General features: G+C 46.3%; 1 protein-coding gene across 1 annotated transcript in view; it reads left to right on the plus strand.

Annotated features, from left to right (window-relative positions):
• kcnh8 (potassium voltage-gated channel, subfamily H (eag-related), member 8) overlaps positions 1-25,612 on the plus strand; it is a 125,096-nt gene that overhangs the window by 16,245 nt on the left and 83,239 nt on the right. Inside the window, exons 2-3 of the mRNA XM_082970270.1 lie at positions 17,441-17,680; positions 24,221-24,352. Of these exons, the coding sequence (XP_082826396.1) occupies positions 17,441-17,680; positions 24,221-24,352 (372 nt within the window). The remainder of the gene's footprint in view (positions 1-17,440; positions 17,681-24,220; positions 24,353-25,612) is intronic.

Consider the following 25,612-nt stretch of genomic DNA (forward strand, 5'->3'; position numbering starts at 1 on the left):
GTGTCTGTTCTAACTCTCAGACCAGCGTCTGTCTCCTAGTGTCTGTTCTAACTCTCAGACCAGCGTCTGTCTGCTAGTGTCTGTTCTAACTCTCAGACCAGCGTCTGTCTCCTAGTGTCTGTTCTAACTCTCAGACCAGCGTCTGTCTCCTAGTGTCTGTTCTAACTCTCAGACCAGCGTCTGTCTCCTAGTGTCTGTTCTAACTCTCAGACCAGCGTCTGTCTCCTAGTGTCTGTTCTAACTCTCAGACCAGCGTCTGTCTCCTAGTGTCTGTTCTAACTCTCAGACCAGCGTCTGTCTCCTAGTGTCTGTTCTAACTCTCAGACCAGCGTCTATCTCCTAGTGTCTGTTCTAACTCTCAGACCAGCGTCTGTCTCCTAGTGTCTGTTCTAACTCTCAGACCAGCGTCTGTCTGCTAGTGTCTGTTCTAACTCTCAGACCAGCGTCTGTCTCCTAGTGTCTGTTCTAACTCTCAGACCAGCGTCTGTCTGCTAGTGTCTGTTCTAACTCTCAGACCAGCGTCTGTCTCCTAGTGTCTGTTCTAACTCTCAGACCAGCGTCTGTCTCCTAGTGTCTGTTCTAACTCTCAGACCAGCGTCTGTCTCCTAGTGTCTGTTCTAACTCTCAGACCAGCGTCTGTCTGCTAGTGTCTGTTATAACTCTCAGACCAGCGTCTGTCTCCTAGTGTCTGTTCTAACTCTCAGACCAGCGTCTGTCTCCTAGTGTCTGTTCTAACTCTCAGACCAGCGTCTGTCTGCTAGTGTCTGTTCTAACTCTCAGACCAGCGTCTGTCTGCTAGTGTCTGTTCTAACTCTCAGACCAGCGTCTGTCTCCTAGTGTCTGTTCTAACTCTCAGACCAGCGTCTGTCTCCTAGTGTCTGTTCTAACTCTCAGACCAGCGTCTGTCTCCTAGTGTCTGTTCTAACTCTCAGACCAGCGTCTGTCTCCTAGTGTCTGTTCTAACTCTCAGACCAGCGTCTGTCTCCTAGTGTCTGTTCTAACTCTCAGACCAGCGTCTGTCTCCTAGTGTCTGTTCTAACTCTCAGACCAGCGTCTGTCTCCTAGTGTCTGTTCTAACTCTCAGACCAGCGTCTGTCTCCTAGTGTCTGTTCTAACTCTCAGACCAGCGTCTGTCTCCTAGTGTCTGTTCTAACTCTCAGACCAGCGTCTGTCTCCTAGTGTCTGTTCTAACTCTCAGACCAGCGTCTGTCTCCTAGTGTCTGTTCTAACTCTCAGACCAGCGTCTGTCTCCTAGTGTCTGTTCTAACTCTCAGACCAGCGTCTGTCTCCTAGTGTCTGTTCTAACTCTCAGACCAGCGTCTGTCTCCTAGTGTCTGTTCTAACTCTCAGACCAGCGTCTGTCTGCTAGTGTCTGTTCTAACTCTCAGACCAGCGTCTGTCTCCTAGTGTCTGTTCTAACTCTCAGACCAGCGTCTGTCTCCTAGTGTCTGTTCTAACTCTCAGACCAGCGTCTGTCTCCTAGTGTCTGTTCTAACTCTCAGACCAGCGTCTGTCTGCTAGTGTCTGTTCTAACTCTCAGACCAGCGTCTGTCTCCTAGTGTCTGTTCTAACTCTCAGACCAGCGTCTGTCTCCTAGTGTCTGTTCTAACTCTCAGACCAGCGTCTGTCTGCTAGTGTCTGTTCTAACTCTCAGACCAGCGTCTGTCTCCTAGTGTCTGTTCTAACTCTCAGACCAGCGTCTGTCTCCTAGTGTCTGTTCTAACTCTCAGACCAGCGTCTGTCTCCTAGTGTCTGTTCTAACTCTCAGACCAGCGTCTGTCTCCTAGTGTCTGTTCTAACTCTCAGACCAGCGTCTGTCTCCTAGTGTCTGTTCTAACTCTCAGACCAGCGTCTGTCTCCTAGTGTCTGTTCTAACTCTCAGACCAGCGTCTGTCTGCTAGTGTCTGTTCTAACTCTCAGACCAGCGTCTGTCTCCTAGTGTCTGTTCTAACTCTCAGACCAGCGTCTGTCTCCTAGTGTCTGTTCTAACTCTCAGACCAGCGTCTGTCTGCTAGTGTCTGTTCTAACTCTCAGACCAGCGTCTGTCTCCTAGTGTCTGTTCTAACTCTCAGACCAGCGTCTGTCTCCTAGTGTCTGTTCTAACTCTCAGACCAGCGTCTGTCTCCTAGTGTCTGTTCTAACTCTCAGACCAGCGTCTGTCTCCTAGTGTCTGTTCTAACTCTCAGACCAGCGTCTGTCTGCTAGTGTCTGTTCTAACTCTCAGACCAGCGTCTGTCTCCTAGTGTCTGTTCTAACTCTCAGACCAGCGTCTGTCTCCTAGTGTCTGTTCTAACTCTCAGACCAGCGTCTGTCTCCTAGTGTCTGTTCTAACTCTCAGACCAGCGTCTGTCTCCTAGTGTCTGTTCTAACTCTCAGACCAGCGTCTGTCTCCTAGTGTCTGTTCTAACTCTCAGACCAGCGTCTGTCTCCTAGTGTCTGTTCTAACTCTCAGACCAGCGTCTGTCTCCTAGTGTCTGTTCTAACTCTCAGACCAGCGTCTGTCTCCTAGTGTCTGTTCTAACTCTCAGACCAGCGTCTGTCTGCTAGTGTCTGTTCTAACTCTCAGACCAGCGTCTGTCTCCTAGTGTCTGTTCTAACTCTCAGACCAGCGTCTGTCTCCTAGTGTCTGTTCTAACTCTCAGACCAGCGTCTGTCTCCTAGTGTCTGTTATAACTCTCAGACCAGCGTCTGTCTCCTAGTGTCTGTTCTAACTCTCAGACCAGCGTCTGTCTCCTAGTGTCTGTATTAACTCTCAGACCAGCGTCTGTCTCCTAGTGTCTGTTCTAACTCTCAGACCAGCGTCTGTCTCCTAGTGTCTGTTCTAACTCTCAGACCAGCGTCTGTCTCCTAGTGTCTGTATTAACTCTCAGACCAGCGTCTGTCTCCTAGTGTCTGTTCTAACTCTCAGACCAGCGTCTGTCTCCTAGTGTCTGTTCTAACTCTCAGACCAGCGTCTGTCTCCTAGTGTCTGTTCTAACTCTCAGACCAGCGTCTGTCTCCTAGTGTCTGTTCTAACTCTCAGACCAGCGTCTGTCTGCTAGTGTCTGTTCTAACTCTCAGACCAGCGTCTGTCTGCTAGTGTCTGTTCTAACTCTCAGACCAGCGTCTGTCTCCTAGTTTCTGTTCTAACTCTCAGACCAGCGTCTGTCTCCTAGTGTCTGTTCTAACTCTCAGACCAGCGTCTGTCTCCTAGTGTCTGTTCTAACTCTCAGACCAGCGTCTATCTGCTAGTGTCTGTTCTAACTCTCAGACCAGCGTCTGTCTGCTAGTGTCTGTTCTAACTCTCAGACCAGCGTCTGTCTCCTAGTGTCTGTTATAACTCTCAGACCAGCGTCTGTCTCCTATAGTCTGTTCTAACTCTCAGACCAGCGTCTGTCTCCTAGTGTCTGTTCTAACTCTCAGACCAGCGTCTGTCTCCTAGTGTCTGTTCTAACTCTCAGACCAGCGTCTGTCTCCTAGTGTCTGTTCTAACTCTCAGACCAGCGTCTGTCTCCTAGTGTCTGTTCTAACTCTCAGACCAGCGTCTGTCTCCTAGTGTCTGTTCTAACTCTCAGACCAGCGTCTGTCTGCTAGTGTCTGTTCTAACTCTCAGACCAGCGTCTGTCTCCTAGTGTCTGTTCTAACTCTCAGACCAGCGTCTGTCTCCTAGTGTCTGTATTAACTCTCAGACCAGCGTCTGTCTCCTAGTGTCTGTTCTAACTCTCAGACCAGCGTCTGTCTGCTAGTGTCTGTTCTAACTCTCAGACCAGCGTCTGTCTGCTAGTGTCTGTTCTAACTCTCAGACCAGCGTCTGTCTCCTAGTGTCTGTTCTAACTCTCAGACCAGCGTCTGTCTCCTAGTGTCTGTTCTAACTCTCAGACCAGCGTCTGTCTGCTAGTGTCTGTTCTAACTCTCAGACCAGCGTCTGTCTCCTAGTGTCTGTTCTAACTCTCAGACCAGCGTCTGTCTCCTAGTGTCTGTTCTAACTCTCAGACCAGCGTCTGTCTGCTAGTGTCTGTTCTAACTCTCAGACCAGCGTCTGTCTCCTAGTGTCTGTTCTAACTCTCAGACCAGCGTCTGTCTCCTAGTGTCTGTTCTAACTCTCAGACCAGCGTCTGTCTCCTAGTGTCTGTTCTAACTCTCAGACCAGCGTCTGTCTCCTAGTGTCTGTTCTAACTCTCAGACCAGCGTCTGTCTCCTAGTGTCTGTTCTAACTCTCAGACCAGCGTCTGTCTCCTAGTGTCTGTTCTAACTCTCAGACCAGCGTCTGTCTGCTAGTGTCTGTTCTAACTCTCAGACCAGCGTCTGTCTCCTAGTGTCTGTTCTAACTCTCAGACCAGCGTCTGTCTCCTAGTGTCTGTTCTAACTCTCAGACCAGCGTCTGTCTGCTAGTGTCTGTTCTAACTCTCAGACCAGCGTCTGTCTCCTAGTGTCTGTTCTAACTCTCAGACCAGCGTCTGTCTCCTAGTGTCTGTTCTAACTCTCAGACCAGCGTCTGTCTCCTAGTGTCTGTTCTAACTCTCAGACCAGCGTCTGTCTCCTAGTGTCTGTTCTAACTCTCAGACCAGCGTCTGTCTCCTAGTGTCTGTTCTAACTCTCAGACCAGCGTCTGTCTCCTAGTGTCTGTTCTAACTCTCAGACCAGCGTCTGTCTCCTAGTGTCTGTTCTAACTCTCAGACCAGCGTCTGTCTCCTAGTGTCTGTTCTAACTCTCAGACCAGCGTCTGTCTCCTAGTGTCTGTTCTAACTCTCAGACCAGCGTCTGTCTCCTAGTGTCTGTTCTAACTCTCAGACCAGCGTCTGTCTCCTAGTGTCTGTTCTAACTCTCAGACCAGCGTCTGTCTCCTAGTGTCTGTTCTAACTCTCAGACCAGCGTCTGTCTCCTAGTGTCTGTTCTAACTCTCAGACCAGCGTCTGTCTCCTAGTGTCTGTTCTAACTCTCAGACCAGCGTCTGTCTCCTAGTGTCTGTTCTAACTCTCAGACCAGCGTCTGTCTCCTAGTGTCTGTTCTAACTCTCAGACCAGCGTCTGTCTCCTAGTGTCTGTTCTAACTCTCAGACCAGCGTCTGTCTCCTAGTGTCTGTTCTAACTCTCAGACCAGCGTCTGTCTCCTAGTGTCTGTTCTAACTCTCAGACCAGCGTCTGTCTCCTAGTGTCTGTTCTAACTCTCAGACCAGCGTCTGTCTCCTAGTGTCTGTTCTAACTCTCAGACCAGCGTCTGTCTCCTAGTGTCTGTTCTAACTCTCAGACCAGCGTCTGTCTCCTAGTGTCTGTTCTAACTCTCAGACCAGCGTCTGTCTCCTAGTGTCTGTTCTAACTCTCAGACCAGCGTCTGTCTCCTAGTGTCTGTTCTAACTCTCAGACCAGCGTCTGTCTCCTAGTGTCTGTTCTAACTCTCAGACCAGCGTCTGTCTCCTAGTGTCTGTTCTAACTCTCAGACCAGCGTCTGTCTCCTAGTGTCTGTTCTAACTCTCAGACCAGCGTCTGTCTCCTAGTGTCTGTTCTAACTCTCAGACCAGCGTCTGTCTCCTAGTGTCTGTTCTAACTCTCAGACCAGCGTCTGTCTCCTAGTGTCTGTTCTAACTCTCAGACCAGCGTCTGTCTCCTAGTGTCTGTATCTAACTCTCAGACCAGCGTCTGTCTCCTAGTGTCTGTTCTAACTCTCAGACCAGCGTCTGTCTCCTAGTGTCTGTTCTAACTCTCAGACCAGCGTCTGTCTCCTAGTGTCTGTTCTAACTCTCAGACCAGCGTCTGTCTCCTAGTGTCTGTTCTAACTCTCAGACCAGCGTCTGTCTGCTAGTGTCTGTTCTAACTCTCAGACCAGCGTCTGTCTGCTAGTGTCTGTTCTAACTCTCAGACCAGCGTCTGTCTCCTAGTGTCTGTTCTAACTCTCAGACCAGCGTCTGTCTCCTAGTGTCTGTTCTAACTCTCAGACCAGCGTCTGTCTCCTAGTGTCTGTTCTAACTCTCAGACCAGCGTCTGTCTGCTAGTGTCTGTTCTAACTCTCAGACCAGCGTCTGTCTGCTAGTGTCTGTTCTAACTCTCAGACCAGCGTCTGTCTCCTAGTGTCTGTTATAACTCTCAGACCAGCGTCTGTCTCCTATAGTCTGTTCTAACTCTCAGACCAGCGTCTGTCTCCTAGTGTCTGTTCTAACTCTCAGACCAGCGTCTGTCTGCTAGTGTCTGTTCTAACTCTCAGACCAGCGTCTGTCTCCTAGTGTCTGTTCTAACTCTCAGACCAGCGTCTGTCTCCTAGTGTCTGTTCTAACTCTCAGACCAGCGTCTGTCTCCTAGTGTCTGTTCTAACTCTCAGACCAGCGTCTGTCTCCTAGTGTCTGTTCTAACTCTCAGACCAGCGTCTGTCTCCTAGTGTCTGTTCTAACTCTCAGACCAGCGTCTGTCTCCTAGTGTCTGTTCTAACTCTCAGACCAGCGTCTGTCTCCTAGTGTCTGTTCTAACTCTCAGACCAGCGTCTGTCTCCTAGTGTCTGTTCTAACTCTCAGACCAGCGTCTGTCTCCTAGTGTCTGTTCTAACTCTCAGACCAGCGTCTGTCTCCTAGTGTCTGTTCTAACTCTCAGACCAGCGTCTGTCTCCTAGTGTCTGTTCTAACTCTCAGACCAGCGTCTGTCTCCTAGTGTCTGTTCTAACTCTCAGACCAGCGTCTGTCTCCTAGTGTCTGTTCTAACTCTCAGACCAGCGTCTGTCTCCTAGTGTCTGTTCTAACTCTCAGACCAGCGTCTGTCTCCTAGTGTCTGTTCTAACTCTCAGACCAGCGTCTGTCTCCTAGTGTCTGTTCTAACTCTCAGACCAGCGTCTGTCTCCTAGTGTCTGTTCTAACTCTCAGACCAGCGTCTGTCTCCTAGTGTCTGTTCTAACTCTCAGACCAGCGTCTGTCTCCTAGTGTCTGTTCTAACTCTCAGACCAGCGTCTGTCTGCTAGTGTCTGTTCTAACTCTCAGACCAGCGTCTGTCTCCTAGTGTCTGTTCTAACTCTCAGACCAGCGTCTGTCTCCTAGTGTCTGTTCTAACTCTCAGACCAGCGTCTGTCTCCTAGTGTCTGTTCTAACTCTCAGACCAGCGTCTGTCTCCTAGTGTCTGTTCTAACTCTCAGACCAGCGTCTGTCTCCTAGTGTCTGTTCTAACTCTCAGACCAGCGTCTGTCTCCTAGTGTCTGTTCTAACTCTCAGACCAGCGTCTGTCTCCTAGTGTCTGTTCTAACTCTCAGACCAGCGTCTGTCTCCTAGTGTCTGTTCTAACTCTCAGACCAGCGTCTGTCTCCTAGTGTCTGTTCTAACTCTCAGACCAGCGTCTGTCTCCTAGTGTCTGTTCTAACTCTCAGACCAGCGTCTGTCTCCTAGTGTCTGTTCTAACTCTCAGACCAGCGTCTGTCTCCTAGTGTCTGTTCTAACTCTCAGACCAGCGTCTGTCTCCTAGTGTCTGTTCTAACTCTCAGACCAGCGTCTGTCTCCTAGTGTCTGTTCTAACTCTCAGACCAGCGTCTGTCTCCTAGTGTCTGTTCTAACTCTCAGACCAGCGTCTGTCTCCTAGTGTCTGTTCTAACTCTCAGACCAGCGTCTGTCTCCTAGTGTCTGTTCTAACTCTCAGACCAGCGTCTGTCTCCTAGTGTCTGTTCTAACTCTCAGACCAGCGTCTGTCTCCTAGTGTCTGTTCTAACTCTCAGACCAGCGTCTGTCTCCTAGTGTCTGTTCTAACTCTCAGACCAGCGTCTGTCTCCTAGTGTCTGTTCTAACTCTCAGACCAGCGTCTGTCTCCTAGTGTCTGTTCTAACTCTCAGACCAGCGTCTGTCTCCTAGTGTCTGTTCTAACTCTCAGACCAGCGTCTGTCTCCTAGTGTCTGTTCTAACTCTCAGACCAGCGTCTGTCTCCTAGTGTCTGTATCTAACTCTCAGACCAGCGTCTGTCTCCTAGTGTCTGTTCTAACTCTCAGACCAGCGTCTGTCTCCTAGTGTCTGTTCTAACTCTCAGACCAGCGTCTGTCTCCTAGTGTCTGTATTAACTCTCAGACCAGCGTCTGTCTCCTAGTGTCTGTTCTAACTCTCAGACCAGCGTCTGTCTCCTAGTGTCTGTTCTAACTCTCAGACCAGCGTCTGTCTCCTAGTGTCTGTTCTAACTCTCAGACCAGCGTCTGTCTCCTAGTGTCTGTTCTAACTCTCAGACCAGCGTCTGTCTGCTAGTGTCTGTTCTAACTCTCAGACCAGCGTCTGTCTGCTAGTGTCTGTTCTAACTCTCAGACCAGCGTCTGTCTCCTAGTGTCTGTTCTAACTCTCAGACCAGCGTCTGTCTCCTAGTGTCTGTTCTAACTCTCAGACCAGCGTCTGTCTCCTAGTGTCTGTTCTAACTCTCAGACCAGCGTCTATCTGCTAGTGTCTGTTCTAACTCTCAGACCAGCGTCTGTCTGCTAGTGTCTGTTCTAACTCTCAGACCAGCGTCTGTCTCCTAGTGTCTGTTCTAACTCTCAGACCAGCGTCTGTCTCCTAGTGTCTGTTCTAACTCTCAGACCAGCGTCTGTCTCCTAGTGTCTGTTCTAACTCTCAGACCAGCGTCTGTCTCCTAGTGTCTGTTCTAACTCTCAGACCAGCGTCTGTCTCCTAGTGTCTGTTCTAACTCTCAGACCAGCGTCTGTCTCCTAGTGTCTGTTCTAACTCTCAGACCAGCGTCTGTCTCCTAGTGTCTGTTCTAACTCTCAGACCAGCGTCTGTCTCCTAGTGTCTGTTCTAACTCTCAGACCAGCGTCTGTCTCCTAGTGTCTGTTCTAACTCTCAGACCAGCGTCTGTCTCCTAGTGTCTGTTCTAACTCTCAGACCAGCGTCTGTCTCCTAGTGTCTGTTCTAACTCTCAGACCAGCGTCTGTCTCCTAGTGTCTGTTCTAACTCTCAGACCAGCGTCTGTCTCCTAGTGTCTGTTCTAACTCTCAGACCAGCGTCTGTCTGCTAGTGTCTGTTCTAACTCTCAGACCAGCGTCTGTCTCCTAGTGTCTGTTCTAACTCTCAGACCAGCGTCTGTCTCCTAGTGTCTGTTCTAACTCTCAGACCAGCGTCTGTCTCCTAGTGTCTGTTCTAACTCTCAGACCAGCGTCTGTCTCCTAGTGTCTGTTCTAACTCTCAGACCAGCGTCTGTCTCCTAGTGTCTGTTCTAACTCTCAGACCAGCGTCTGTCTCCTAGTGTCTGTTCTAACTCTCAGACCAGCGTCTGTCTCCTAGTGTCTGTTCTAACTCTCAGACCAGCGTCTGTCTCCTAGTGTCTGTTCTAACTCTCAGACCAGCGTCTGTCTCCTAGTGTCTGTTCTAACTCTCAGACCAGCGTCTGTCTCCTAGTGTCTGTTCTAACTCTCAGACCAGCGTCTGTCTCCTAGTGTCTGTTCTAACTCTCAGACCAGCGTCTGTCTCCTAGTGTCTGTTCTAACTCTCAGACCAGCGTCTGTCTCCTAGTGTCTGTTCTAACTCTCAGACCAGCGTCTGTCTCCTAGTGTCTGTTCTAACTCTCAGACCAGCGTCTGTCTCCTAGTGTCTGTTCTAACTCTCAGACCAGCGTCTGTCTCCTAGTGTCTGTTCTAACTCTCAGACCAGCGTCTGTCTCCTAGTGTCTGTTCTAACTCTCAGACCAGCGTCTGTCTCCTAGTGTCTGTTCTAACTCTCAGACCAGCGTCTGTCTCCTAGTGTCTGTTCTAACTCTCAGACCAGCGTCTGTCTCCTAGTGTCTGTTCTAACTCTCAGACCAGCGTCTGTCTCCTAGTGTCTGTTCTAACTCTCAGACCAGCGTCTGTCTCCTAGTGTCTGTTCTAACTCTCAGACCAGCGTCTGTCTCCTAGTGTCTGTTCTAACTCTCAGACCAGCGTCTGTCTCCTAGTGTCTGTTCTAACTCTCAGACCAGCGTCTGTCTCCTAGTGTCTGTTCTAACTCTCAGACCAGCGTCTGTCTCCTAGTGTCTGTTCTAACTCTCAGACCAGCGTCTGTCTCCTAGTGTCTGTTCTAACTCTCAGACCAGCGTCTGTCTCCTAGTGTCTGTTCTAACTCTCAGACCAGCGTCTGTCTCCTAGTGTCTGTTCTAACTCTCAGACCAGCGTCTGTCTCCTAGTGTCTGTTCTAACTCTCAGACCAGCGTCTGTCTCCTAGTGTCTGTTCTAACTCTCAGACCAGCGTCTGTCTCCTAGTGTCTGTTCTAACTCTCAGACCAGCGTCTGTCTCCTAGTGTCTGTTCTAACTCTCAGACCAGCGTCTGTCTCCTAGTGTCTGTTCTAACTCTCAGACCAGCGTCTGTCTCCTAGTGTCTGTTCTAACTCTCAGACCAGCGTCTGTCTCCTAGTGTCTGTTCTAACTCTCAGACCAGCGTCTGTCTCCTAGTGTCTGTTCTAACTCTCAGACCAGCGTCTGTCTCCTAGTGTCTGTTCTAACTCTCAGACCAGCGTCTGTCTCCTAGTGTCTGTTCTAACTCTCAGACCAGCGTCTGTCTCCTAGTGTCTGTTCTAACTCTCAGACCAGCGTCTGTCTCCTAGTGTCTGTTCTAACTCTCAGACCAGCGTCTGTCTCCTAGTGTCTGTTCTAACTCTCAGACCAGCGTCTGTCTCCTAGTGTCTGTTCTAACTCTCAGACCAGCGTCTGTCTCCTAGTGTCTGTTCTAACTCTCAGACCAGCGTCTGTCTCCTAGTGTCTGTTCTAACTCTCAGACCAGCGTCTGTCTCCTAGTGTCTGTTCTAACTCTCAGACCAGCGTCTGTCTCCTAGTGTCTGTTCTAACTCTCAGACCAGCGTCTGTCTCCTAGTGTCTGTTCTAACTCTCAGACCAGCGTCTGTCTCCTAGTGTCTGTTCTAACTCTCAGACCAGCGTCTGTCTCCTAGTGTCTGTTCTAACTCTCAGACCAGCGTCTGTCTCCTAGTGTCTGTTCTAACTCTCAGACCAGCGTCTGTCTCCTAGTGTCTGTTCTAACTCTCAGACCAGCGTCTGTCTCCTAGTGTCTGTTCTAACTCTCAGACCAGCGTCTGTCTCCTAGTGTCTGTTCTAACTCTCAGACCAGCGTCTGTCTCCTAGTGTCTGTTCTAACTCTCAGACCAGCGTCTGTCTCCTAGTGTCTGTTCTAACTCTCAGACCAGCGTCTGTCTCCTAGTGTCTGTTCTAACTCTCAGACCAGCGTCTGTCTCCTAGTGTCTGTTCTAACTCTCAGACCAGCGTCTGTCTCCTAGTGTCTGTTCTAACTCTCAGACCAGCGTCTGTCTCCTAGTGTCTGTTCTAACTCTCAGACCAGCGTCTGTCTCCTAGTGTCTGTTCTAACTCTCAGACCAGCGTCTGTCTCCTAGTGTCTGTTCTAACTCTCAGACCAGCGTCTGTCTCCTAGTGTCTGTTCTAACTCTCAGACCAGCGTCTGTCTCCTAGTGTCTGTTCTAACTCTCAGACCAGCGTCTGTCTGCTAGTGTCTGTTCTAACTCTCAGACCAGCGTCTGTCTCCTAGTGTCTGTTCTAACTCTCAGACCAGCGTCTGTCTCCTAGTGTCTGTTCTAACTCTCAGACCAGCGTCTGTCTCCTAGTGTCTGTTCTAACTCTCAGACCAGCGTCTGTCTCCTAGTGTCTGTTCTAACTCTCAGACCAGCGTCTGTCTCCTAGTGTCTGTTCTAACTCTCAGACCAGCGTCTGTCTCCTAGTGTCTGTTCTAACTCTCAGACCAGCGTCTGTCTCCTAGTGTCTGTTCTAACTCTCAGACCAGCGTCTGTCTCCTAGTGTCTGTTCTAACTCTCAGACCAGCGTCTGTCTCCTAGTGTCTGTTCTAACTCTCAGACCAGCGTCTGTCTCCTAGTGTCTGTTCTAACTCTCAGACCAGCGTCTGTCTCCTAGTGTCTGTTCTAACTCTCAGACCAGCGTCTGTCTCCTAGTGTCTGTTCTAACTCTCAGACCAGCGTCTGTCTGCTAGTGTCTGTTCTAACTCTCAGACCAGCGTCTGTCTCCTAGTGTCTGTTCTAACTCTCAGACCAGCGTCTGTCTCCTAGTGTCTGTTCTAACTCTCAGACCAGCGTCTGTCTCCTAGTGTCTGTTCTAACTCTCAGACCAGCGTCTGTCTCCTAGTGTCTGTTCTAACTCTCAGACCAGCGTCTGTCTCCTAGTGTCTGTTCTAACTCTCAGACCAGCGTCTGTCTCCTAGTGTCTGTTCTAACTCTCAGACCAGCGTCTGTCTCCTAGTGTCTGTTCTAACTCTCAGACCAGCGTCTGTCTCCTAGTGTCTGTTCTAACTCTCAGACCAGCGTCTGTCTCCTAGTGTCTGTTCTAACTCTCAGACCAGCGTCTGTCTCCTAGTGTCTGTTCTAACTCTCAGACCAGCGTCTGTCTCCTAGTGTCTGTTCTAACTCTCAGACCAGCGTCTGTCTGCTAGTGTCTGTTCTAACTCTCAGACCAGCGTCTGTCTCCTAGTGTCTGTTCTAACTCTCAGACCAGCGTCTGTCTCCTAGTGTCTGTTCTAACTCTCAGACCAGCGTCTGTCTCCTAGTGTCTGTTCTAACTCTCAGACCAGCGTCTGTCTGCTAGTGTCTGTTCTAACTCTCAGACCAGCGTCTGTCTGCTAGTGTCTGTTCTAACTCTCAGACCAGCGTCTGTCTCCTAGTGTCTGTTCTAACTCTCAGACCAGCGTCTGTCTCCTAGTGTCTGTTCTAACTCTCAGACCAGCGTCTGTCTCCTAGTGTCTGTTCTAACTCTCAGACCAGCGTCTGTCTGCTAGTGTCTGTTCTAACTCTCAGACCAGCGTCTGTCTCCTAGTGTCTGTTCTAACTCTCAGACCAGCGTCTGTCTCCTAGTGTCTGTTCTAACTCTCAGACCAGCGTCTGTCTCCTAGTGTCTGTTCTAACTCTCAGACCAGCGTCTGTCTCCTAGTGTCTGTTCTAACTCTCAGACCAGCGTCTGTCTCCTAGTGTCTGTTCTAACTCTCAGACCAGCGTCTGTCTGCTAGTGTCTGTTCTAACTCTCAGACCAGCGTCTGTCTGCTAGTGTCTGTTCTAACTCTCAGACCAGCGTCTGTCTGCTAGTGTCTGTTCTAACTCTCAGACCAACGTCTGTCTCCTAGTGTCTGTTCTAACTCTCAGACCAGCGTCTGTCTGCTAGTGTCTGTTCTAACTCTCAGACCAGCGTCTGTCTGCTAGTGTCTGTTCTAACTCTCAGACCAGCGTCTGTCTGCTAGTGTCTGTTCTAACTCTCAGACCAGCGTCTGTCTCCTAGTGTCTGTTCTAACTCTCAGACCAGCGTCTGTCTCCTAGTGTCTGTTCTAACTCTCAGACCAGCGTCTGTCTCCTAGTGTCTGTTCTAACTCTCAGACCAGCGTCTGTCTCCTAGTGTCTGTTCTAACTCTCAGACCAGCGTCTATCTCCTAGTGTCTGTTCTAACTCTCAGACCAGCGTCTGTCTGCTAGTGTCTGTTCTAACTCTCAGACCAGCGTCTGTCTCCTAGTGTCTGTTCTAACTCTCAGACCAGCGTCTGTCTCCTAGTGTCTGTTCTAACTCTCAGACCAGCGTCTGTCTCCTAGTGTCTGTTCTAACTCTCAGACCAGCGTCTGTCTCCTAGTGTCTGTTCTAACTCTCAGACCAGCGTCTGTCTCCTAGTGTCTGTTCTAACTCTCAGACCAGCGTCTGTCTCCTAGTGTCTGTTCTAACTCTCAGACCAGCGTCTGTCTGCTAGTGTCTGTTCTAACTCTCAGACCAGCGTCTATCTGCTAGTGTCTGTTCTAACTCTCAGACCAGCGTCTGTCTCCTAGTGTCTGTTCTAACTCTCAGACCAGCGTCTGTCTCCTAGTGTCTGTTCTAACTCTCAGACCAGCGTCTGTCTCCTAGTGTCTGTTCTAACTCTCAGACCAGCGTCTGTCTCCTAGTGTCTGTTCTAACTCTCAGACCAGCGTCTGTCTCCTAGTGTCTGTTCTAACTCTCAGACCAGCGTCTGTCTCCTAGTGTCTGTTCTAACTCTCAGACCAGCGTCTGTCTCCTAGTGTCTGTTCTAACTCTCAGACCAGCGTCTGTCTCCTAGTGTCTGTTCTAACTCTCAGACCAGCGTCTGTCTCCTAGTGTCTGTTCTAACTCTCAGACCAGCGTCTGTCTCCTAGTGTCTGTTCTAACTCTCAGACCAGCGTCTGTCTCCTAGTGTCTGTTCTAACTCTCAGACCAGCGTCTGTCTCCTAGTGTCTGTTCTAACTCTCAGACCAGCGTCTGTCTCCTAGTGTCTGTTCTAACTCTCAGACCAGCGTCTGTCTCCTAGTGTCTGTTCTAACTCTCAGACCAGCGTCTGTCTGCTAGTGTCTGTTCTAACTCTCAGACCAGCGTCTGTCTCCTAGTGTCTGTTCTAACTCTCAGACCAGCGTCTGTCTCCTAGTGTCTGTTCTAACTCTCAGACCAGCGTCTGTCTCCTAGTGTCTGTTCTAACTCTCAGACCAGCGTCTGTCTCCTAGTGTCTGTTCTAACTCTCAGACCAGCGTCTGTCTCCTAGTGTCTGTTCTAACTCTCAGACCAGCGTCTGTCTCCTAGTGTCTGTTCTAACTCTCAGACCAGCGTCTGTCTGCTAGTGTCTGTTCTAACTCTCAGACCAGCGTCTGTCTCCTAGTGTCTGTTCTAACTCTCAGACCAGCGTCTGTCTGCTAGTGTCTGTTCTAACTCTCAGACCAGCGTCTGTCTCCTAGTGTCTGTTCTAACTCTCAGACCAGCGTCTGTCTGCTAGTGTCTGTTCTAACTCTCAGACCAGCGTCTGTCTCCTAGTGTCTGTTCTAACTCTCAGACCAGCGTCTGTCTCCTAGTGTCTGTTCTAACTCTCAGACCAGCGTCTGTCTGCTAGTGTCTGTTCTAACTCTCAGACCAGCGTCTATCTCCTAGTGTCTGTTCTAACTCTCAGACCAGCGTCTGTCTCCTAGTGTCTGTTCTAACTCTCAGACCAGCGTCTATCTCCTAGTGTCTGTTCTAACTCTCAGACCAGCGTCTGTCTCCTAGTGTCTGTTCTAACTCTCAGACCAGCGTCTGTCTCCTAGTGTCTGTTCTAACTCTCAGACCAGCGTCTATCTCCTAGTGTCTGTTCTAACTCTCAGACCAGCGTCTGTCTCCTAGTGTCTGTTCTAACTCTCAGACCAGCGTCTATCTCCTAGTGTCTGTTCTAACTCTCAGACCAGCGTCTGTCTCCTAGTGTCTGTTCTAACTCTCAGACCAGCGTCTGTCTCCTAGTGTCTGTTCTAACTCTCAGACCAGCGTCTGTCTGCTAGTGTCTGTTCTAACTCTCAGACCAGCGTCTGTCTCCTAGTGTCTGTTCTAACTCTCAGACCAGCGTCTGTCTGCTAGTGTCTGTTCTAACTCTCAGACCAGCGTCTGTCTCCTAGTGTCTGTTCTAACTCTCAGACCAGCGTCTGTCTCCTAGTGTCTGTTCTAACTCTCAGACCAGCGTCTGTCTGCTAGTGTCTGTTCTAACTCTCAGACCAGCGTCTGTCTGCTAGTGTCTGTTCTAACTCTCAGACCAGCGTCTGTCTCCTAGTGTCTGTTCTAACTCTCAGACCAGCGTCTGTCTCCTAGTGTCTGTTCTAACTCTCAGACCAGCGTCTGTCTCCTAGTGTCTGTTCTAACTCTCAGACCAGCGTCTGTCTCCTAGTGTCTGTTCTAACTCTCAGACCAGCGTCTGTCTCCTAGTGTCTGTTCTAACTCTCAGACCAGCGTCTGTCTGCTAGTGTCTGTTCTAACTCTCAGACCAGCGTCTGTCTCCTAGTGTCTGTATTAACTCTCAGACCAGCGTCTGTCTCCTAGTGTCTGTTCTAACTCTCAGACCAGCGTCTGTCTCCTAGTGTCTGTTCTAACTCTCAGACCAGCGTCTGTCTCCTAGTGTCTGTTCTAACTCTCAGACCAGCGTCTGTCTGCTAGTGTCTGTTCTAACTCTCAGACCAGCGTCTGTCTCCTAGTGTCTGTTCTAACTCTCAGACCAGCGTCTATCTGCTAGTGTCTGTTCTAACTCTCAGACCAGCGTCTGTCTCCTAGTGTCTGTTCTAACTCTCAGACCAGCGTCTGTCTGCTAGTGTCTGTTCTAACTCTCAGACCAGCGTCTGTCTGCTAGTGTCTGTTCTAACTCTCAGACCAGCGTCTGTCTCCTAGTGTCTGTTCTAACTCTCAGACCAGCGTCTGTCTCCTAGTGTCTGTTCTAACTCTCAGACCAGCGTCTGTCTCCTAGTGTCTGTTCTAACTCTCAGACCAGCGTCTGTCTGCTAGTGTCTGTTCTAACTCTCAGACCAGCGTCTGTCTGCTAGTGTCTGTTCTAACTCTCAGACCAGCGTCTGTCTCCTAGTGTCTGTTCTAACTCTCAGACCAGCGTCTGTCTCCTAGTGTCTGTTCTAACTCTCAGACCAGCGTCTGTCTCCTAGTGTCTGTTCTAACTCTCAGACCAGCGTCTGTCTCCTAGTGTCTGTTCTAACTCTCAGACCAGCGTCTGTCTGCTAGTGTCTGTTCTAACTCTCAGACCAGCGTCTGTCTCCTAGTGTCTGTTCTAACTCTCAGACCAGCGTCTGTCTCCTAGTGTCTGTTCTAACTCTCAGACCAGCGTCTGTCTCCTAGTGTCTGTTCTAACTCTCAGACCAGCGTCTATCTCCTAGTGTCTGTTCTAACTCTCAGACCAGCGTCTGTCTCCTAGTGTCTGTTCTAACTCTCAGACCAGCGTCTGTCTGCTAGTGTCTGTTCTAACTCTCAGACCAGCGTCTGTCTCCTAGTGTCTGTTCTAACTCTCAGACCAGCGTCTGTCTGCTAGTGTCTGTTCTAACTCTCAGACCAGCGTCTGTCTGCTAGTGTCTGTTCTAACTCTCAGACCAGCGTCTGTCTCCTAGTGTCTGCTTTAGATTGGGGAAACAGGTGTGTCACTCTATGAGCAATTTGTCACGTTAATGGCTCAATTAAGCTCCAAGCAACAAGAGACAGTCTGCATCCCCAATGACACCCTATTCCCTGTATAGTGCACTACTTAGTATAGTGCACTACTACTTTGACCAGTCCTATGGGTGAATAGGGTACCATTTGGGATACAGCTGGAATCAGCAGACACTCAGGCCCCCGAGGACCTGAGTTGCCCAACCCTAAACAACAGTATCTGCTGTGTTAGTTTATACCCTCATACACTGTCCACAGTGACCTAGACCCCCATCCTCACCGCCATAAATATTAATTACCTTGATTCCTTGTCTTGTTTTGACAAGACAACAACTTTTTCCTGCCATCGGAGTAGCCCAAATTCACATAGTTATCGGTAAAAGTGTATTCGAAATATTCCTTGTCTTACTCTTACCAGACAACAACTTTATCCTGGCCTAACTTACATCATCACTGTCTAAACCAGGGTTGTGTTCACTAGAAACCAAAACGAAAGAAAACTGACCTAAATGAGGAGGAACTACTTGAACGTGCCAAAACGTTTTGCTACAGTTTGCACTAATGAATGCGACCCTGTATTCTTTATCTTTGATTCCACCAGACAGCAACTTCATCCTGGCTAATGCCCAGGTGTCCAAGGCCCAAGGCTTCCCCATTGTCTACTGTTCTGATGGCTTCTGTGAGCTCACAGGCTTCTCCCGCACTGAAGTCATGCAGAAGAGCTGTGCCTGTAAGTTCCTGTACGGCCCAGAGAGCAGCGAGACTATCATCCTCAGCATTGACGAAGCCCTGGACAAACGCAAGGAGTTCAAGGAAGAGATCATGTTCTACAAGAAGACAGGTAAGGAAAGGTGTGTGTGTTGAAGTCTGCAACAGTTGGACTCCACTACTCATCTCCTTCTGCACTGATCTGAAGACTCAGGACAGGTGAAAACAAGATGGTGGCGGCTTACTATGAATATGCTCTCACTTGTTCAGTCCTTTCACATCAATATTTTATCAGCAACATCAATATGTCTGAATCACTTACATACCACCATCAAGATTAGTTGCTCGGATACTTTTCAGGCAAAGATTACATGGACACTTATTTGACATGTGCATTAAGGTCTAATAACATGTGGAAATCTTACAGAATGGACCTTTAAGTGATGGGCAATGGGCATTTCCTGGTTGCTATTTCTGCAGTGTTCCTATTTAGACCAGTATAGATGGATGGATGGATGGATGGAGGGAGGGAGGGAGGGAGGGAGGGAGGGAGGGAGGGAGGGAGGGAGGGAGGGAGGGAGGGAGGGAGGGAAGGCCCTGCTGTCATTACTTAACACTCATTACTTAACACACACATGAAACTTTAATAACACTCAGATCGGGTGGCAGCGCTCTCTCTCGCTCTTTCTCTCTCTGTCTGTCTCCCTCTCTCGCTCTCTTTATTTCTCTCTCTCCCCTCATTACCTTCTCAGATTCTCCCCATTCTCTCGCTTACTTTCCCTCTCATTCCCTCTCTCATTCCCTCTCTAATTCTATCTCTCATTCTATCTCTCATTCCCTCTAAACTGAATCATGAAAGGTGGAATAGTAAATGTAGGTTTCCCTCTGTCTTTGCCTATGAGAGGGAGTGCTGCAACTGTTCATACACAATCAGTGTGTTTCATGGTGAAGATCTCTCTCTTAGGGAGAAGCAGAGAGAATTGGTATTGAGACATTACCAGCAGGGAGATTTAGACGAGAGGGAGAGAGATAGCAACAGAGAGAGCGAGAGAGAGAGAGAGAGAGAGAGAGAGAGAGAGAGAGAGAGAGAGAGCAATCAAGTGCTTTCATACTACATACATTACATGCTATTCATATTTCATACAGTTTATTACATACTATTCATACTACATACCGTAGATTACATACTATTCATACTACATACCGTAGATTACATACTATTCATACTGCATACCGTACATTACATACTATTCATACTACATACTGTACATTACATACTATTCATATTACATACAGTACATTACATACTATTCATATTACATACAGTACATTACATACTATTCATACTACATACTGTACATTACATACTATTCATACTACATACAGTACATTACATATTATTCATACTACATACAGTACATTACATACTCTTCATATTACATACAGTACATTACATACTATTCATACTACATACTGTACATTACATACTATTCATACTACATACAGTACATTACATACTATTCATACTACATACAGTAATACATACAGTACATACTATTCATACGGTACATACTATTCATACTGCATAGCGTAGATTACATACTATTCATACTGCATACCGTACATTACATACTATTCATACTACATACAGTACATTACATACTATTCATACTACATACTGTACATTACATACTATTCATACTACATACAGTACATTACATATTATTCATACTACATACAGTACATTACATACTATTCATACTACATACCGTAGATTACATACTATTCATACTGCATACCGTACATTACATACTATTCATACTACATACTGTACATTACATACTATTCATATTACATACAGTACATTACATACTATTCATATTACATACAGTACATTACATACTATTCATACTACATACTGTACATTACATACTATTCATACTACATACAGTACATTACATATTATTCATACTACATACAGTACATTACATACTCTTCATATTACATACAGTACATTACATACTATTCATACTACATACTGTACATTACATACTATTCATACTACATACAGTACATTACATACTATTCATACTACATACTACATACAGTAATACATACAGTACATACTATTCATACGGTACATACTATTCATACTGCATAGCGTAGATTACATACTATTCATACTGCATACCGTACATTACATACTATTCATACTACATACAGTACATTACATACTATTCATACTACATACTGTACATTACATACTATTCATACTACATACAGTACATTACATATTATTCATACTACATACAGTACATTACATACTCTTCATATTACATACAGTACATTACATACTATTCATACTACATACAGTACATTACATACTATTCATACTACATACAGTACATTACATATTATTCATACTACATACAGTACATTACATACTCTTCATATTACATACTGTACATTACATACTATTCATACTACATACAGTACATTACATACTATTCATACTACATACTGTACATTACATACTATTCATACTACATACAGTACATTACATACTACTCATACTACATACCGTAGATTACATACTATTCATACTGCATACCGTACATTACATACTATTCATACTACATACAGTACATTACATACTATTCATACTACATACTGTACATTACATACTAGTCATATTGCATACAGTACATTACATACTATTCATATTTCATACAGTTTATTACATACCATTCATACTACATACTGTAGATTACATACTATTCATACTACATACCGTAGATTACATACTATTCATACTGCATACCGTACATTACATACTATTCATACTACATACAGTACAGTACATACTCTTCATATTACATACAGTACATTACATACTAGTCATACTACATACTACATACTACATACAGTAATACATACAGTACATACTATTCATACAGTACATACTATTCATACTGCATGCCGTAGATTACATACTATTCATACTGCATACAGTACATTACATACTATTCATACTACATACAGTACATTACATACTATTCATACTACATACTGTACATTACATACTATTCATATTCCATACAGTACATTACATACTATTCATACTACATACAGTACATTACATACTATTCATACTACATACTGTACATTACATACTATTCAAAATACATACAGTACAATACATACTACTTCATACTACATACTGTACATTACACACTATTCATACTACATACAGTACATTACATACTATTCATACTACATACAGTACATTACATACTATTCATACTACATACAGTACATTACATACTATTCACATTACATACTGTACATTACATACTATTCATACTACATACAGTACATTACATACTCTTCATATTACATACAGTACATTACATACTATTCATACTACATACTGTACATTACATACTATTCAAACTACATACAGTACATACTATTCCTACTACATACAGTACATTACATACTATTCATACTACATACAGTACATTACATACTATTCATACTACATACAGTACATTACATACTATTCATATTACATACTGTGCATTACATACTATTCATACTACATACAGTACATTACATACTATTCATACATGACATACTATTCATACTACATACAGTACATTACATACTATCCATATTACATACAGTACATTACATACTATTCATACTACATACAGTACATTACATACTATTCATATTACATACACTACATTACATACTATTCATACGGCAAACCATACATTACATACTATTCATACTACATACTGTACATTACATAGTATTCATACGGCAAACCATACATTACATACTATTCATACTACATACATTACATACTATTCATACTACATACAGTACATTACATACTATTCATACTGCATACAGTACATTACATACTATTCATACTACATACTGTACATTACATACTATTCATACTATATACAGTACATTACATACTATTCATATTACATACATTACATACTATTCATACTACATACATTACATACTATTCATACTACATACAGTACATTACATACTATTCATATTACATACAGTATATTACATACTATTGATAATACAATAAAGTACATTACATACTATTTATACTATATACATTACATACTATTCATACTACATACAGTACGTGACATACTATTCTTGACAGAGAGCACATTCACACAGTCTCTAAAGCACACAGACTAACATATTGTATACACTTCACACACACATGTGCCCACACTTACACACTAGACTACACACATATACAATTTTCACCTCAATTTCTCAGATTTACCATTATTTACCAAGATTGCATCATTCTTACAGAGATCCCCTGACTTAGATGTTGGTTCATTTAATAAATCTTCTTCAGGATCGGTGGGTTCCCTGCGAGATGGTTGAGCTAACGTAGGCTAATGCAATTAGCGTGAGGTTGTAAGTAACAAGAACATTTCCCAGGACATAGACATATCTGATATGGGCAGAAAGATTAAATTCTTGTTAATCTAACTGCACTGTCCAATTTACAGTAGCTATTACAGTGAAATAATACCATGCTATTGTTTGAGGAGAGTGCACAGTTTTGAACATGAAAAGTTATTAATAAACAAATTTGGCATATTTGTGCAGTCTTGATACAAAATGTTGAACTGAAATGCAATAGTTCATTGGATCAGGATTTGGGTATGCCATTTTAGGAGAAAATTGAAAAAAAGAGGCCGGTCTTAAACTGTCCTTGGGGCATAGTGTGCCCGGGGAATAGTGTGCCTGGGGAATAGTGTGCCCGGGGAATAGTGTGCCTGGGGAATAGTGTGCCTGGGGCATAGTGTGCCTGGGGAATAGTGTGCCTGGGGCATAGTGTGCCTGGGGAATAGTGTGCCTGGGGAATAGTGTGCCTGGGGAATAGTGTGCCTGGGGCATAGTGTGCCTGGGGAATAGTGTGCCTGGGGCATAGTGTGCCTGGGGAATAGTGTGCCTGGGGCATAGTGTGCCTGGGGAATAGTGTGCCTGGGGCATAGTGTGCCTGGGGAATAGTGTGCCCGGGGAATAGTGTGCCTGGGGAATAGTGTGCCTGGGGAATAGTGTTCCTGGGGAATAGTGTGCCTGCGGAATAGTGTGCCTGCGGAATAGTGTGCCTGGGGCATAGTGTGCCTGGGGAATAGTGTGCCTGGGGAATAGTGTGCCTGGGGAATAGTGTGCCTGCGGAATAGTGTGCCTGCGGAATAGTGTGCCCGGGGAATAGTGTGCCTGCGGAATAGTGTGCCTGGGGCATAGTGTGCCTGGGGCATAGTGTGCCTGGGGAATAGTGTGCCTGGGGAATAGTGTTCCTGGGGAATAGTGTGCCTGGGGCATAGTGTGCCCGGGGAATAGTGTGCCTGGGGCATAGTGTGCCTGGGGCATAGTGTTCCTGGGGAATAGTGTGCCTGGGGAATAGTGTTCCTGGGGAATAGTGTGCCTGGGGAATAGTGTGCCTGGGGAATAGTGTGCCTGGGGAATAGTGTTCCTGGGGAATAGTGTGCCTGGGGAATAGTGTGCCTGGGGCATAGTGTGCCTGGGGAATAGTGTGCCTGGGGAATAGTGTGCCTGGGGAATAGTGTGCCTGGGGAATAGTGTGCCTGGGGAATAGTGTGCAAGAACACACAGATACACCTACAGAACTCCTGCTAGGTTTTTAGTGTTTAGTGTGTGTTTGACTGCTTTCATCTATCTGTATTATACTGTACATATCTGCATGCTTCAAAGAATAATCTGTTACATAACTTGATTTGTAATGTGATTATAATGTGTTTTGATGTGTAATGTGATTATATAATGTGTCTTGATTTGTAATGTGATTATAATGTGCCTTGATTTGTAATGTGATTATAATGTGTTTTGATGTGTAATGTGATTATATAATGTGTCTTGATTTGTAATGTGATTATAATGTGTCTTGATTTGTAATGTGATTATAATGTGTTTTGATGTGTAATGTGATTATATAATGTGTCTTGATTTGTAATGTGATTATAATGTGCCTTGATTTGTAATGTGATTATAATGTGTCTTGATTTGTAATGTGATTATAATGTGTCTTGATTTGTAATGTGATTATAATGTGCCTTGATTTGTAATGTGATTATAATGTGTCTTGATTTGTAATGTGATTATAATGTGTTTTGTCTGTATTAGATGTGATTATAACATGTGTTGTGCAGTGAATGATACAACGTTTTGAAGCTCTGAATCTGTACTTTACATAAAAAGTCTTTAAAAAACTGCCAACAACAGTAGATCAACGAATCAGATGTGGAGCCTTATTTCAGATGATTGGTCGCATGTACAGTAGAATATCCATACTGTAGTGTGGCTCTGGGGTGAAGTTTCCCTTAGGTACAGATCTAGGATCAGCTTCCCCCAAGCCTAACCTTAACCATTACTGGGGAAAATGCAAAACTGACTCAAGATCAGCATCTAGGGGCAACTTCACCCTACTCCACTGTATGCGTATCATGTGTTTAACGTGTGTGTGTGTGTGTGTGTGTGTGTGTGTGTGTGTGTGTGTGTGTGTGTGTGTGTGTGTGTGTGTGTGTGTGTGTGTGTGTGTGTGTGTGTGTGTGTGTGTGTGTGTGTGTGTGTGTGTGTCTGTCTACTGCAGCATCGTTGTTCTGGTGCCTGCTGGAAATTGTCCCCATTAAGAATGAGAAGGGAGACGTGGTGCTCTTCCTAGCTTCATATAAAGACATCACAGACACCAAGGCCAAGGCCATGCCAGAGGACAGGCGAGAAGGTCAGTGTGTGTGTGTAGGTGTGTGCGCACATGCATGCTTGGTGCTTGCGCGTGTGTGTGTGTATCTGCAGTCAATAATGTTTTTGCTCATTCCTCATCTCCTCCCCTCATGGCTCAATGTCTAATTACTTTCATTACTGTACATTACAACAAAACAACAAACAAAAACATGGTTTATTTTTATTCACGTAATGATATACTTTTTACACAAAGAAAAAGCCTGATGCTGCACATGCTTTTAGGAGAGATAAAAGCAGGGAGTAATGACTGGATTGTACATGTTATTCTATATTGCATCTGCATGTTCATTCTTCAACAATTAGCATTGTAAAGTATCAGTATCGGCACTGAGATAACAGAAAGCACAGCTCTGCAGAAGTGTGTGTTTTTGTCAATCCAGGCAAGGGAAACCCATTTTAACACACACATTCGCACGCACACACGCAAGCGTACACACCCACGCACACACACACGCACGCACGCACGCCCACACACACGTGTGCCGAACAGGGGGCCCCAATCTCTCTGTCAACAACCCCTCCTTCCCTCCCTCCCTCCCTCCCTCCCTCCCTCCCTCCCTCCCTCTCTTGCTCCCTTGTTCCCACCTTCGCTCCCTTTGCATTTGTCTCTCTTTCCCCATCTCATCCTACCTACCTCTCTGTCCCTCTCCCCCTCCCCATCTCTCCCTACCTACCTCTCTGTCCCTCTCCCCCTCCCCATCTCTCCCTACCTACCTCTCTGTCCCTCTCCCCCTCCCCATCTCTCCCTACCTACCTCTCTGTCCCTCTCCCCCTCCCCATCTCTCCCTACCTACCTCTCTGTCCCTCCCTCCCCATCTCTCCCTACCTACCTCTGTGTCCCTCCCTCTCCATCTCTCCCTGCCTACCTCTCTGTCCCTCCCTCCCCATCTCTCCCTACCTACCTCTCTGTCCCTCTCCCCCTCCCCATCTCTCCCTACCTACCTCTCTGTCCCTCTCCCCCTCCCCATCTCTCCCTACCTACCTCTCTGTCCCTCTCCCCCTCCCCATCTCTCCCTACCTACCTCTCTGTCCCTCTCCCCCTCCCCATCTCTTCCTACCTACCTCTTATTCCGTGATCGGGAGTCCCATAGGGCGTCGTCCGAGTTAGGGGAGGGTTAGGCCGTCATTGTAAAATAAGAATTTCCTACTTAAATAAAGGTTAAATCAAATAAAAGATCATCAAGGTCCTCAGCCACGGCCTGTTTACCCTGCTACCATTTAGAAGGCGGAGACAATACAA

The sequence above is a fragment of the Salmo salar genome, chromosome 27 (assembly GCF_965601325.2).
Source record: "Salmo salar chromosome 27, fSalSal1, whole genome shotgun sequence".
NCBI classification, from domain to species: Eukaryota; Metazoa; Chordata; class Actinopteri; order Salmoniformes; family Salmonidae; genus Salmo; species Salmo salar.